This window comes from Lycium ferocissimum, chromosome 10 (assembly GCF_029784015.1).
Source record: "Lycium ferocissimum isolate CSIRO_LF1 chromosome 10, AGI_CSIRO_Lferr_CH_V1, whole genome shotgun sequence".
Lineage (NCBI taxonomy): Eukaryota > Viridiplantae > Streptophyta > Magnoliopsida > Solanales > Solanaceae > Lycium > Lycium ferocissimum.
Genome location: NC_081351.1, coordinates 38,899,941 through 38,915,922, shown reverse-complemented (window position 1 = coordinate 38,915,922; position 15,982 = coordinate 38,899,941). Strand labels below are relative to the sequence as shown.

Below are 15,982 nucleotides of genomic sequence, written 5' to 3'. Positions count from 1 at the left end.
TGAGATCTCCGCAAACACCATAGAAAAAGGCGAGGATGTCGCCAAAATGGTAGAGAGGGTTCTTGCCCAACTTAGTTTATCTAAGTCCAAGAAATCCTTCACGCAAGTCGATGATGATGTCTTAAGCACTGGATCTACTCCGCATAACATGTTCGCATCATATGTTAGCGAAAATCCATGTTCTTCTCCATCACCTACGATGGTGGTGCATGCAATGATGACTAATGCTTCAACCATAGAAGAACAACTTGAAAATTTGACGAAAGCAGTTGAAAGCCTATCGAAGTATGTTAAAGATCAAGATGCTAAAATCACCAAGTTAACAAATAAATTGGAGAGCATGGCCGAAGGAGAATCTACCCAAGCACCTGTGAAGCTTCATGAAACACAAGAGGAAGAAGAGTCCTCTGCAAAACAAGCAACAACGATCAAGAAGGTCCAAGACCCCGCCGAAGGTCTGATTCCGTGGCCGGTTGAAGGACTTCATCATCGAGGCTATCAAGGATAAATTTGAGCCCGCACCCAAATCTTCTCTTACATATGCAAAGCCTTATACGCGAAGGATTGATAAGTTGAAGATGCCGCTGGCTATCAACCTCTAGTTGCGCAATTCGATTTCGGCCAAGGGGAATCCGAAACAACACATAGCACACTTTGTTGAAACTTGCAATAATGCTGGAACATATGGTGATTACCTTGTCAAGCAATTTGTTCGATCCCTCAAAGGGAATGCCTTCGATTGGTACATAGACCTCGAACCTAGTTCCATTGATAGGTGGGAGCAACTAGAGCAAGAATTTCTTAACCGCTTCTATAGCACAAGAAGCGTTGTGAGCATGATAGAGCTTACAAATTCCCGCCAGATAAAGGGTGAGAAAGTTGTTGACTTCATCAATCGTTGGAGGAGCTTGAGCCTTAGCGCAAAGATCGCCTTAGTGAAACTTCGGGATTCGAAATGTGCATCAAGGTATGCATTGGGGTCTTCGTTACATCTTGCAAGGAATAAGGCCCAAAACATTTGAAGAGTTGGAAACTCGTGCGCATGATATGGAATTAAGCATTGATACAAGTGGAGATCAATTGTTGCATGTCCGTGAGCCTCACGAAGATGAAGATATAGAAGACTTCCATAGTGGAGGCAAGTTTGAATCCGAAGATGAAATAGAAGAGTCCATGTATGTTACAGCGCTCCTTAACGCAAGAGCCTAAACTGCAAGTTGAAACGCTCCGTAACGCAAGAGCCTAAACTGCAAGTTGAAACGCTCCGTAACGCAAGAGCCTAAACTCCCAGCTCCTATCAAAGTTGAAATGCTCCTCGATGCAAGAGCCTAAAGTCACACTAAAGTTGAAATGCTCCTTATCAAGAGCCTAAACCAAGTTGAAATGCTCCATGACACAAAGCTTAAATCTTCATATCAAGAAGCTCTAAAATTCGATCAAAATCTACAAAGCTCCTCACACATTCAGTCTGCATGTTTCAAAGCTCATCATATTCAAGTGAAAGCAAGTCATGAAGATTTTTTTAAATTCAAGCTAAATCCACAAGTTGTGACGCTCCTCAAATTCAAGAAAAGTCTTCAAGTTTCAAATTTGAGCTCTTCAAATTCGAGTAAATCTTCAAGTCACGAAGTCCCTCAAATTGGAGCTAAATGTTCAAGTCACTGAGCTTTTCAAATACGAGCCAAATCTTCAAGTTGCGAAGCTCTTCAAATTCAAGCAAAATCTTCAAGTTGCAAAGCTCTTCAAGTACGAGCCAAATCTTCAAGTTGCAAACCTCTTCAAATGCCAAATCTTCAAGTTGCAAAGCTACGCAAATTTGAGCTAAATTCTCAAGTTACAAAGCTCGTCAAAATTGAGCAAAGTCTTAAAGTTACAAAAGCTCCGTCTTTAAGTTGAATACCCGCCCGCGTGAGTTTAAAGCGTAATACGGATCCCCCAAAAAAAAAAAAAAAAAAAAAAAAAAAAAGTCCGCTAGGTTGAAAACCTCGAAAGAGGCGGCCTAGGCAAAATTTAGGACAAATAAAAAAAGTCCTCTAGGTTGAAAACCTCAAAAGGGCGGCCTAGGAAAAGTTAGGACAAAAAAAAAAAAAAAAAAAACTCTTCTTTCCGGAACTACGAAATGACTTGATCCTCTTCACCGAGGTACGTAGGCGCTTAGAGTTTATTCTAAGTTCGGCCGCACAAAAAAAAAAGTTTAATAAAATCTCTTCAAGGTATAGGACATGATGCATGAGTAAAAAAAAAAAAAAAATCATATATGTATACATATGGGGGATCGACATTGATTCTTTCAAAGACAAACATACGGAAAGAAGAAAAAGAAACAAAATTGCATTGTTTTAAAGTGTATCAAGATATTCTTCAAAGAATGATGCCACTAAAAAATCTGATGGATTTTGGTACAAAGCTAGAATGATGACGAAGAAAAAATGGGATGAAACTATATGTACATCATCCTAAGCTGAACTTGGAGAATTTATGGTGAAAGCATTTGGCGTCATTTTTATAAAGATTGAGTTGTGAGTCGTCTTTCCAACAAAATTGAATCTCGTCATTTAACTCACCCCGAGTTATGAATTTTTCCCACCGAAGCGCAAAGCTGAAAAATAGAACAAGGCAACATGAGCTAAATTTGGAGAATTATCTGTACAAATCTAGAAGGAATTTGGCCGTGATTTTATATATATATTGTAGATCAATTAACTCTTTCCATAGAAATTGGACTCACATAGTTGTAGTTCCGAGTTATGAATTTTTCAAAGGATGAAAAGTAGAACAAGGCAGGTGCGAGCTAAATTTGGAGAAATCTCAAATCTAGAAGGAATTCGGCGTGATTTTTATATATAGTTATGAATTTTATGGAACAAGTGATTCCAACACGTACTCGAGTTATGAATTTTCTCCCAAAGAAAGAAAGCGATACGACGGACGCTCGGACCAAATTCAAGAAGTTTCTATAGCTAATCCGGAAGGATTTCGCCACGAAACATCCCTCCAATATCTAAATTTTTAGAGACAAGCATCTTATGATTTCATCGCTCCTACACCAAGAAATATTTGCGGAGATGCGCCATATGCTAGCTCGCAAAGATGGAATACGGTTGATGTGAGATATGTCTCTAATGATGGAATACGGTCGATGTTCCGCCAATGATGGAATACGGTCGATGTGTCTCCAATTATGGAATACGGTTGCTCACTCTCCAAAGATGAAATACGGTCACTCCACGCCTCTTTCTCGCCAAGCCACAAGAGAGGACACGCGAAGTAGTTCCTCGCTAATCGAACGACCATCTGTTGCATCTTCTTGGTATGATATCGAGACATTTTGCACTTTCTCATAAACCGCAAAAGAAAAAAAGGATGATGGAGCCCATGATGCCAATTGCACGAAGCTTCTTGACTCTAAACGAATCGACGCCACGGTGAACTGCACTAAGCTTCTTGGTTCTATGCGAATCGGTGCCATTGGCACGACGCTTCAATTTGGCATGATGGATATGGATTGAAGTACGACAATCTAGTTTGCATGGTGAGCCCCAATATCATGAAGCTTTATCTTGGGGCCAATAGTCCGATCTTGAATATCAATCTCTCTCGTAACTTATGCTTCGTCGTCTTCGGCATGTGCATTGGACTATTGTCAAGAACTCAAGTAGCAAACGTCACCAAATACGAAGGCGGAACACTCCAATTCTTTGAAACATCCTTTGGGATGAGAAGATTCGGTAGACGCGACGTCTCGATGAATTGCGGACTTCAACAGAGGGACGTCCATAACAGTGGCCTTGCCTGAGAAGTTGCTCATGACGTCTTTGGTCTCCTTTTTAGACCATTCAACAAGATGAAGCGTAGAAAGCTCTCCGTCAAGTGAGAAGGCACCGATCACTGGAGGTTGAACCTCCAAGGCAAGGACTTTGGCGTTCGAATTTCGTTCGTCGCTCACTATCTCTAGATGAGGATGCGGCGTATCGCGGTCACGAAAGTGCATCATCTTTGTTCAAAGTTAAAGCCGTACATATGCGCCCAAAGACCTGCAAAAGAAATAAAAAAAGGGACAAGTAAGTTTCAGAGCATTGTCCAAAGCCAAGAAAGCAAAATCAGATTCTGTGGCTGATTAAAAAAAATATACCTGAGCCAATATAGAAGCAATTTGATTGTGGTTTTCGTATATGACGTAGCTCTATGAGTCTTCTTTCCGACGCCACAAACCGTTCGTGATTGCGATGTTCCTAAGTCAAGATATAAGATTTTTCGTCAGACGCACAAAACTAATGAACCAGCGAACCAGAACTGAAGGTCTGATTCTCGATCAATATCTGAGTAAATATATAAGCAATTTGGTCGTGGTTTTCACGTATGACGTAGCTCTACGAGTCTAGTTTCCGAAACATCAAGCGGATCATGATTTCGACGTTCCTACATCGAGATATGGATTTTCTACCACAGACATGTAGAGCTGCGAAGAAAGTGACGAAAATTCATATTGAAGGAAAATTACCTGATAGAGCGACGGGTTCGAACCAACTCGACGATGCTACAAATTGATGCCCAGCCACCATGAGAAGGCAGGATATTTATAGATGTCAAACACAAAGAAATCCTTGTACTAGTTGGAACCAAATTATGGAAAGGTTAAGTTTATACATGGAAAGTTTGAACTTATGGAAATTTCATATGTTCTCCTAAGAAAATAACAAAAATACCATGCAAATATGGAAAGTTTGGAAAGTATGGAAAATATGGGAAGCATGAAAATATGGACGTATTGGCTGCAGAAAAAAAAAAAAATGGGGCTGTTTGAAAAGGAATCATAACTTGAGCTAGTTATGAAAATATGGACGTGTTGGCTACTTGAAAAATGGGTTGTTTGAAAAGAAATCATAACTTGAGCTAGCCTAAACTAGCAAAAGTAAAAAAAAAAAAAAAAAAAAAAAAAAAAAAAGGAAGCTACAGGGATTTATCTTAATACAGATTTTGCCCGTTGTGTAGTTTATGACCCAAAACAAAATTATGATACTTCTTAAGTCTTGATAACATTTGCTGATAAAGAACTTGATTTCTACGGCTATCAAATGGCAAGGAGTACCATACGATATTTCCCATCAGCGGAAACGCCTCAAAGTGCGAAATGAGTTGGCAAATGATCGAAAGTCGAGTGGACCCTCTTGCAAATTAGAGAATGCCACCACCTAAAAACTCCGACGATCAAATTGCGGTGCCATCAAAGAACTTGACCGAGTTATTGTCAAGTCTCAAATATTTTGCAAAAAAGAAATCAACTACATGGAGTAAAAAAAAAAAAAAAAAGTTTGCCGCACGAATGCTTCAAGTCTTGTCTTTAAAGGTTCGACAAGTCATGCACCTCAACAAGCCTTGAAGCAGGGGGCATTTGTAGACACTGAAATTTAGTCGAACTTAAATCCACAAATTAATTTGGATCATATTCTAAATTCTAAGTGTATTGGTCCAAACAAATATTATGGGCTAACATAATCGGATTTATTGCTTAAATCCAACATGTATGGATTTAATTGAAACACCAATTCAATTGGGCTAGTCTATCTTGTCGGACTTCACATGATGAGCCCACTCTATTAGCCCAAGGTCCATGCCACATGTCAAATGACGTGGCGCGCCAAGTCAAGTCAAGGACCAATAAAATCATGCCACGTGCATAAGTGACGCAGCGTGTCAAGTCAATAGAAGAACCAATCAAATGTCGCCAAGTGTTCAAATGACATGGTTCAACCAATCATATACAAACCCTAGCTCTCCCCTGCAACTATAAATAGGGGTCTTCACAAAGCCAAAAGAAAAAAAATATATAGAGAAGCTCTCAGCCGCAAGTCTTCCGCATACTAAGAAGTCTTCGCTCCAAGTGGTGAGCCGCAAGTTTCCATACCTCTACGTTTGTGATTAAAGCTCGGCTCCGCATTCGTAGTGAAGTCTCAACAACAAGTAATTCGTCCATTCAAGAACAAGCAAAGCCCTTGATTGACGGCCGTATTGTGAGGGGAGAAGAATCGAGAGGATTACATCTTTTTGTTTAAGATTTCATAAAGATTGTAACCCCGCACAAATTCTTGAAATCAAATATTACTCTTTGTCGCTATTTTTCTTGTCTTGATTATTATTTTCATTTTGAACGAAAGATTAGTCGTACATTTTAACCCATCCCACCCCTATATAAACCCCTCTCCATTTCCAATTTTAATCCACACCAATTCACTCTTCTCTTTCTCTCAATTATAGCTACTTTGCAACAATTAGCCACTTTAAATTTCTCTCAATTAAATATTATAAAGTTTTATTCTAGTTTTAATTATTAATTTTGCAATTATTAAAAAAATTGTTGGTGGAGTTGGTGATTTTGCAACAATCAAGTAGCTCCAAAGCTTTGGTGGATTTGCAATTCTAAGCATTATCACTTTGGTGGAAATTAGTCCTAAATTTGGTACCTTCATTCCAACGCTATCTTTATTTTCCGCTATTTAATTTATGCAATTTAATTCTAGAAATTTAATTTGTTGCAATTTATTTTCTTGTGATTTATTTGCGTGTGATTTAAATTAATTTTATTTAATAATGTCGAAGAGAGTGAGACGTGGTGATCTGCGTAGTGGTATTGTTAGGGTGGGTTTAATGAGGAAACATTTGTGAACGAAACACCTAATTTAGGTATTAATATTTGGTGGAAATAATCCACTTTTATATCATGAGGTAATGCAACACTATACCGGCACTTTTAATGAAATTTATGATGATGAAACACAAGCCCCCGAAAATCCCATAGGAGATACAGCTCCTGTACAATCACATACAAAAGACAAATAGCCAAGAACTCGTAGGCCAACCGCTAGAATTTGGAAATTTATGACTAAAGATAAGGAAAGACAAGTAGCTACATGTACTTTATGTAAAAAAAAAATGTTTTCAGGCAACAAACTAGTAAGGATGGTGGAACGGGTTCACTAACGGGTTATATGCAAGCTAAACATAGGGATGTTTGGGGAGAGAAAATGTAACACCCCGTATCTTAGAACTCATGCTAGACTCGTATCGTTAGAGTTTTAGCAAAAAATTTAAAAGTTTGTATGTATTACGATAGCGGTTGACCAGCCTATTTCGGGCACCCGTAACTCCTTGATTAGTTGATAATTTGAGAAAACTTAAAACATAAAAATGGTATCCCTTTGGAATAGCTTTCCAACAGTACCTTGTGGAGCTCAAAGTTATTTTCGTGCTAAGGGTTATGCCTATTTTAATAATGGGGTTAGATTAATTTTCGATTTTGGGTTACGTTTTTGCAAATTTCTTTTCCTACTCGAATTGGGACTCCCTATTTTATTATTTTATGAAGCAAAAAATTCCATAGCACTATTATAAACCCTAAGAGACTATTCTTTTTCTCTCTACCTCTATCCCTAAAGAACTTAGACACTTCAATCTTTCAAGAAACTTATTCTTGTAATCAAGAAAAATCAAGAAACCTTCAAGAATTTGGTTTGGCAATCTAGTTTCCTAAGGTTTCCTCCAAGGTAAATATTTTAATCAAGAACATTTGTATTCTACAAGATTTATCATTTATAAAGACTAGAATAAATCCATCCATCCCGTTACCCTATAAAATCAAGAGTTGTAAAAAGTTGGAGAAAACTCTAGTATTTTTCTGTTGAGTTTCATTCCGACCAGCCATTTTAATTTGGTGTTTTCGAATAATCTAACCGTTGGATCGAGCCCAAATTTTAACTAAATGTTCATAACACATAAGTCTAAAATATGAATGGTGGAGATTGGATTTGGTGGTACGTAGCAGTACCCTTTGAGCCACGAACAGTAGCTACAAAAATTAGTGAAAACTCTTCTCAAGGTTTCAAATTCAAAGCTTTTGGAATTCTTCTTCAAAGATTTAGACTTTTCTTCAAGTTTTGGAGCGATTAAGGTATGTAGTGTTACTATCTACGTGTGGGAACATCATTGTTCTTCCCCACGCCTCATAATCCACAAATTATGATTCTTTACGAAAACTTGAGTTTCTATACCATGCTCATGATAACCTTAGGTCCATGTCCATGATTATATTATGTACGAATTGTTATAATTCCATCATTGAGTTATTAATATTTCTTTATGATTATTAGAAATCTGTCTGTAATCTATGAAAAACCCATATATCTCATTCCATGGGTTCATGCATGCTAGTTTATGATATATTATGCTATTTTCAAGAAAATACTATACATGTTTTACAAGTTCATGCAAGCAAGCTATAATTCATGATATCCATGTACAAGCAAGTTATATTCATGAAAATCATGGGCAGCAAGTGCCACTTATTTTAGATGTTCATGTTTTTGGGAGTTGCTTTAACTACTGAAGAAGGCTTCATAGCCTCGAAACTACGTAGCCACCGTAGAAATGACGAGGATCGCTCCACCCATGTCCCGGGACGATCTCTCATAATGATTCGGATCCTTTCATATTTTATTAAATCTCATGTTCCCTAGCAAGGACCGTAGTGTTCGTGCGGGCCCCATGCACCAGACCATATATAAAAATGTTATCGCTTCCCTACTTATGATATTTTTACCATGTTATATATACAGAAAAGGCTCAAATATGCCATCCAACTAACGGAAATAGCTCATTTATTCCACTCGTCAATAGTTTGGCTCATTTATGCCATCGAACTATACGAAATGGCTAATTTATGCCATTCATCAATAGTTTAACTCATTTATGCCGTCGCTCGTTACCAAAATGACTCATCCATGCCATTTTTTATTAACGCCGGTTTTATAATACCAAATATGGCACTTGGCCTCTAATTAGAAGTCTACGTTGTTTAATTAAACCAGCCCAATTTTAAATACCAAATTAATAAAAATCTGACCCATACACCTTACCCACCCACAACGATAATCTACTTAGAGGCCACGTGTCATATATAGTATTGTAAAACAGTTGTTTTTTCTTTTTTAATGAAATATGGATGGATGAGTCATTTTGGTAACGGCGATGGCATAAATGAGTCAAACTATTGATGAATGGCATAAATGAGTCATTTCGTATAGTTCGATGGCATAAATGAGCCAGTTTCTGTAATTTGATGGCATAAATGAACCAAACTATTGACGAATGGCATAAATGAGCCATTTCGAATAGTTGGATGGCATATTTGAGCACGCACGCACACACACACACACACACACACACACACACACACACACATATATATATATATATATATATATATATATATATATATATATGTATGTATTCATGTTCATGACTGTGTTTCATCCCAATTTTATTCACTTTCGCTCTTATCATTATTATTTCATGTCCCATGTTATTTCATTAAGCTTGCTTTACATACCAAGACATTCAAAGTGCCGACGTTCCCTTTCTATTGCCCGTGGGGCAATTGATCGCATTTCACGATCGTTTTGCATTACGGAAGACTGTGACGACGATGTACTCTTAGGATCATCCACGTATCGGCTTTTGGTGAGCCCATCTTTTTTCTGGGTTTAGTTATTATTTACTTTTATGATAGTTATACATTTAAGGTATGCTGGGGGCCTTGTCCCAGTAAGTATGTTTAGCATTTTAGACTCATGTTAGAGGTTTCATAGACTAGCCAGTGTGTCATGTCCGATGCTCAGAGTCATGTATCCATCTTTGGCTCAATTTATGATATTTCCGCATTAATGTTTCCATCTTTGGCTCAATTTATGATATTTCCGCATTAATGTTTTAAACAAGTATTTTATTAAATATTATGACATATCATGTTTTATAAATGCTCATCACATTACATGCTATATTCCACTCATATTTTGCCACATGATGATTCGGCAAGCCATGTAGTTTGCTCGGTCACATGCAGTAAGGCACCAAGTGCCGTGTTTCGCCCAGGCCATGAATGAATGTTATCCATGAATGAATAAAATATATGGCTCATTGAACTTTCTTCTATTTACTTGTGTTCATATTTTACTTATATTAAGTTAGGAATATACCTAAAATATACTAAGAATATACTTATAATATACATCTACTTAGATTAAAAAAATAGAAAGTTATATACTTGGAAAATAACTTAAGTTATAGTCCATATAACTTAAACATATATATATATATATATATATATATATATATATATATATATATATATATATATATATATATATATATATATATATATATATATATATATATTATATAAAGCACTAAGCATATAAGTTAAGTTTTTTCTAAGTTTATAAATTTCTATTTTATAACTTAAGTATATTTATATTATAAGTATATTCTTAGTATATTTTAGGTATATCTAGCATAAATATACTTAGGTTATAAATAGAAAGTTATAACTTAAGCATATAACTTAATATATATATATATACACACACACACACATACATATATATATATATATATATACACACACACACACACATTAGTAAATATATAAACTATAGTTATAAATTTATATAACATATATAAATATACCTACAATATACTAAGAAATACTATGATATACATATACTATACAAAAAACAAAAAAAAAAAGGTTTTTTTTTACGTTTAAAACCGGCCGGTTCCGGTTTCCAACTTTGGAACCGGTTAACCGGTAACCGGTGGCCCGTTCTGGTTTTTTGACAGGAAACCGGATGGTTTTCTAATAGGTTGCCGGTCCGGTTGAAACCGGTTAATAGGCTTAATCTAAAGCACCAAATATCACCAGTATATTTGGACTTGCAACAAAAGTTTTCAGCCATCATTTGGACTCAATGACTGGTATTCGAATGCCAGAAATGAGATAAAGTGTCTTATATGTGATACCATTTGACCATTGCACAAAGGTGCAGATGCCAACTTGACTTTTTGTATAGTAGCAAAAGTGGTGGAAGAATCTTCAGGTAATTCTTAACATGTTTGACAGAGAATATATCAGATTAAATTTAAACTTACCTAATTAGATTAAGCTGCATCACTGAGATATTTGAAAGTTATACAGAACAATAATAATAATGGACTCATATCAAGTCTTGGATATTCCAAATGGGAACAGTCACATATATTAAATGGGGACAGAGGGACTAAAAAATTTTAGGGACTAAAAAATTTTACATTTCATAGATACGAAGCGGAATGGTCTGCTTTCAGCTTGAAATAAAAGGGGTCATTCGCACAAATGCCTTTATTATTAGGGGGTGGTCTTTAATTTTTTCCCTTTCAAATTGCTGGTTAATTTTTGTCCTTCCGCACTTTAAGTGGCCGAAAATACCTCTGAGATTCTGGGTTTGATCCTCAACAGAGTATTAAAAAAAAAATGCAAGGCAGAATTTCATAGCAAATTAGACCTATAAGGGCAAAGTCGGTAGAATCCCAACAGAGTAAAAAAAAAAAAAAAAAAAAAAAAAGTAAGGCACGTTATGCCTTAAGGCGTAATTTCTATATAGAAGTTCGTGTCTGATATAACTTAGAACTACGATTAAAGTTATGTCTTGTAAGTCCTAACTTAGAACTACAGCATAACTAAGTTAGGTCTTAGAAGGCCTAACTTTTGTAAAACCTTGCCTTGTGAATTTTTTTTTTAATTGAGCCAGGATTCGAACCCAGAACGGCGGGTATTTTCGATCACTTTTTTAGGCAAAGGACAAAAATTAAAGACCAGCGCGTTTGAAGGACAATCCACGCAAAGAAATGAAATAAAAGTAAGTCTAGGTTTTATGCTAACCATCGTTGGAGTATATATTGGTGTCATTTCTTAATTTTTAGTTTGTTTGCCCTCCCCAAATCCCACTTGTGAACTACACTGGGTATGTTGTTGTTTTTGCTTCAATTTCTCGTTAAATTCCTTTTTATAGCCTCCAAATAAGTAGTCACATCACTTGGAGCATGTAGACAAAGAAATTAGATTTGTGTGTAATTGAATATAGTTACACAGTTTAATATCTTTGTTTGATAAATAATTACTTGATTAGCATGAAATTAAAAGTACGCAATTACACTCTCCAATTCTCATGAAGTAGTTGAGAATTTGTGATAATTATTTAATTTCGTATAATAAACTCTTTCTCTTAAAATTTAAAAAAAAATTATGTGTAATTACACTCGTTCAGTTAAATATGACGTTGTCAATTTATATCGTAATTACATTATGACAGTTAAATACTTATGTCTTTATACTTGCTATACTGTATAATTAATTACAATGTGATTTTTTGCCACACCCTTAGAGATGTGACTATCCTTGGGCAATTGCGCACTGGAATGGATCAATCCTTTCCTTACGAGCAACGTCTGCTCTCTCGTAGCTCCTATTTAATTTGGGTGTGAAAGTTCAATTGAAGTTGTCTCTAGCAACTTAGGAAGTACAATTCAATTACTACAAGAGTAAGATCCAATCTTGAAAATGATTCCAATCTTATACAAGAGTATAATTTGCCAAACCAATGAACTTTGGCAACAAATCCAAATGAAATTTTTTCATCTTCTTCTTTTTTTCCTTCAAAATCATGTTTTGTTTGTTATTTCCTTGCCCATTGAGCAATATCAACCCTTGTGATGGTTGCCTTCAGCCGAAGAAAATGAGAGAGAGAGAGAGAGAGAGAGAGAGAGAAAGTAATTACACTGATCAAAACAGGGGGAAAACAAAATAAAAATCATTTATAGCTGAATCTCTTCTTGACTATATAACTTGGAAATAATGTTGCAGGACATCCTAAACATATCACGTAGCGATAATTTTGTGCAAAGCTCCTCAGGCCACAGTTTGTTGAAGTTAAGGACAAAATCCCAAATAATGTTTGTTAGTATAGAAACATGTCGCTTGTAGGTTTGTCGATGTTGACAGTTCCAAGGAAACAACACTAGCAAGAAAATTCTAAACACATATGCAACGTCTAGAGTGCAACAAACGAAGATAAATCATGAGAAACCAAGCAACAATATCATTTGTAACGCCACAAGTTCATAATTACATCTGCAGTAAATCAAAAGCTACAATATAAGGTGACATTTATAGTATTGTTAATGAAACAAAATCAGTTCAGTCTAGTCATTCCAAAGCAGACTCTTCGTAAGTAATCCCAAATTTCTTAGATGATCTTGGGCAATCAAACAATTTCTTAGCCAATCGTGATAAATATTGGGACACACAACTCTCTGAACATTTACTGCATATTCTCTTCTCTGATACGATGACAAACTTCTTCAAAGTCAATGCATTCTTTAGTAGAAACTTTGAAAGTTCGAAGAGCTTATCATTGCCCCTTCCAAACCGCTTCAAACATACCCCTACGCAGCCGACAATCTTAACATTCTTGAGATTGGCAAACATAATGTTTGAAAACCAACACTGCAAATCGATATAATTGACATTGGCCAAATAACTTAGCTCAAGTGGGCAACGGAAATCATGAAGCTGTAGCAGATAAAAAAATCAGAATCAAATGCAGGTCCAGAACAGAAATTGGAATATTTCCCCATAAGACCTATATAAAGAAAAAGAAATTACATTGCAGTAGTGTCTAATATAGAATAATTTTCAGAAGCCACCAACCTTGAAAAGTTCTCAGCAAATGATTACAATATAGTATCCCTACAAGATATGCTCAAGCAGCAGATAAAAAGGGAAAAACGAGGTTAAGTTTGTCACAATTCCTTTTCGAGCCCATTTACCAGATAGAAAGCAACAACCCTGACAAATTGTGACAAAAGATTCTTAATGATAATTAAGGATATCTGCATCCTCCTTAATAAAAAATTTAGACTGATGAGGGTGTGTGTGCCGGGGGGCGGGCGGGTGGGGTGTGGAGAAGAATGAATTCTTAAAACTACAAAATCAAAGATGTTAAAAGTAAAGCATAAATTGTGAGAAATTACGGGTCCAACTCTCAAGTGTATGTTGAGTGTCTCCAGAAGAGGCGAGTTCCGCAAAAGGCTAGCTACTCCACACAAATTATACTTTGTCACATACATCTCTAAAGTTAAACAGTTGCATTTCAATTTTGGTAGCGACGCTCCTTTGAGTCGCAACATGAACACGACCTGGTGAAATAGTTCCAAAGAAATTAGTAAAGGATATAGAAAGGAGTAACATGAAAGAAAAACCAATCCACAACAAGAAAAAATAGTGCTATGACAAATCTAACCATCTAACCACTTTGATGAATAGCAATGCAGAAAATGCTAGTTTCTAAAATAATTATCGCGGTAAAATGATATCTAATTTTAGAGAGTAGATAGAAGATCATATATAAAAGGACACAAAAGGCGAAGACAAGATCATTCTATATGGATAAAGAAAATTCAATTATTAATCCAAAAAATATTTTCACTGAAATTTCATGTATACAGAAGTTCATAATTCTATTAGATTTTGAAGGCTTTTCTCTTTCACAAGTTTACACTCAAGCAATTCATTACTTTAAACCGAATAGAGAATAAGGTATTCTGACATGAAAACAAACCTCTGCTAACCACCATCCAATTGTTAGCTCAGCTACATAACTCAGTTTTTGAAGATAGTCCAGAACAAGGTTTCTAAAATCTTGATGATAATCACCACAACCGCCGTGCTGGGCGTTAAGATTAACCTCCACGATATTAGTGATACATGTAATGTTAAAAGTGAGTCTGGCGGTAACCAAAGAGGAGACATTTACTAGCCTACACTTGAGATATTCAAGGTCTCCTAAAATCTCCAAATGCTGAAGATACGGGGCAATAATTTCCAAAGGATCCTCAACTCTGCCATAAAACCACCAGTGGCGCACCAACGTTAGTCTCTTCAAATTTGAAGAAGTGATTTCTAGACGACGAAAACCATCGAAAAAAGACAACTCCAGAGTTTCCAAAGCAGGACAACCTAACAGTATCTTCACGAGATCATCATCATCTATAAAAATATAATCCAACTTTAGGCTCTTCAGAGACTTCCACTCTATGACCGATTCATTATCCAGCACGCAACACCTCCAATCCAATGTAATCAATGAGGAACAATTGCAGATACATATAGGCAATTCAAAAGTGGCATCTTCATCATATGAACACAATACAACATCTTCCACTTCTCTTTCCACAGCAAAATTAATCCATTGGCTGATATTCGAATCAAAGTTCCACTCAGGATTCTCTGGTAAATCGAGTTGGAATTTTTTTATTTTGGAACAACTGCAATGAGTCAAAACGTGATCCACAAGAGATACGAAATTTTCTACTTTATTGTAGTAATTACTACCAGCGAAATGGAAATTATGAATTGAATTCCAAAGATAACGCCACCTGTTTGAGAGAACACATGATGCGACGGCGTCTTTCGTCAGCAAAAGAGAGAGAATTTGTACGAGGAGTGCATCCGGTAATTCACTGATTCGATCATCTAGGGTTTTATCAACTTCACCGACACCGTTCTTTTGCTTCTTCGACATTGAATCTCTCAGATTGCTCCTACTATTAGAGCCGCCATTTTTGCTGGAATGACGCGAATCCATGATTTCAAGAGGAAAAGGGTTTGGGAATTTCCTAAATCTTGTTTATATTTTGGTGTCTCCGGTCTTGAATTTTCTCCACTTCTCCGGTTTAACCCGACATTAGTTTCAAATATAGGACCGGAATATAACTGGTGAAACGGCCTAAATTTTACTTAGCAAATTTGGAATATCATAATAATGACAAATTTTCAAAAATAGATCGAAAAGTAACTAGTAAACACTATTTCTGCCATTTTTAGAAAGGAGTGCATTTTCAACATGGGTCCCTCTGGGCAGAGAGAGGATAATACACGTCCAAAATGCCATTTATTTCCTAGTAAGTAATAGAAAAGAGTTATAAATATCTTTACTACAGGAACGACAAGATAGGTCATTTACTCTTGCACCCTCGTGCAGTATAAATATTGGGGAATGTATTATTCACAAATGCTACTTTAAAATGCCCTACTTCCAGAGGACCTGAGATTCAG

At 36.1% G+C, this 15,982-nt stretch overlaps 1 protein-coding gene across 2 annotated transcripts in view; it reads right to left on the bottom strand.

Moving 5' to 3' along the window:
* LOC132033784 (F-box/LRR-repeat protein At3g03360-like) overlaps positions 1 to 15,733 on the bottom strand; it is a 46,848-nt gene extending 31,115 nt beyond the window's left edge. The window contains exons 1-3 of one of the 2 annotated variants that reach the window (XM_059423865.1): positions 14,487 to 15,712; positions 13,900 to 14,064; positions 12,865 to 13,438 (exon numbers count right to left, since the gene is read on the bottom strand). In XM_059423865.1, the coding sequence (XP_059279848.1) occupies positions 13,073 to 13,438; positions 13,900 to 14,064; positions 14,487 to 15,512 (1,557 nt within the window). In that variant the 5' untranslated portion in view covers positions 15,513 to 15,712 and the 3' untranslated portion in view covers positions 12,865 to 13,072. Of the gene's footprint in view, positions 1 to 12,864; positions 13,439 to 13,899; positions 14,065 to 14,486 lie in introns of those variants that run through there. The other variant, XM_059423866.1, reaches the window with a different exon arrangement.
* Between the last annotated feature and the right edge of the window lie 249 nt (positions 15,734 to 15,982).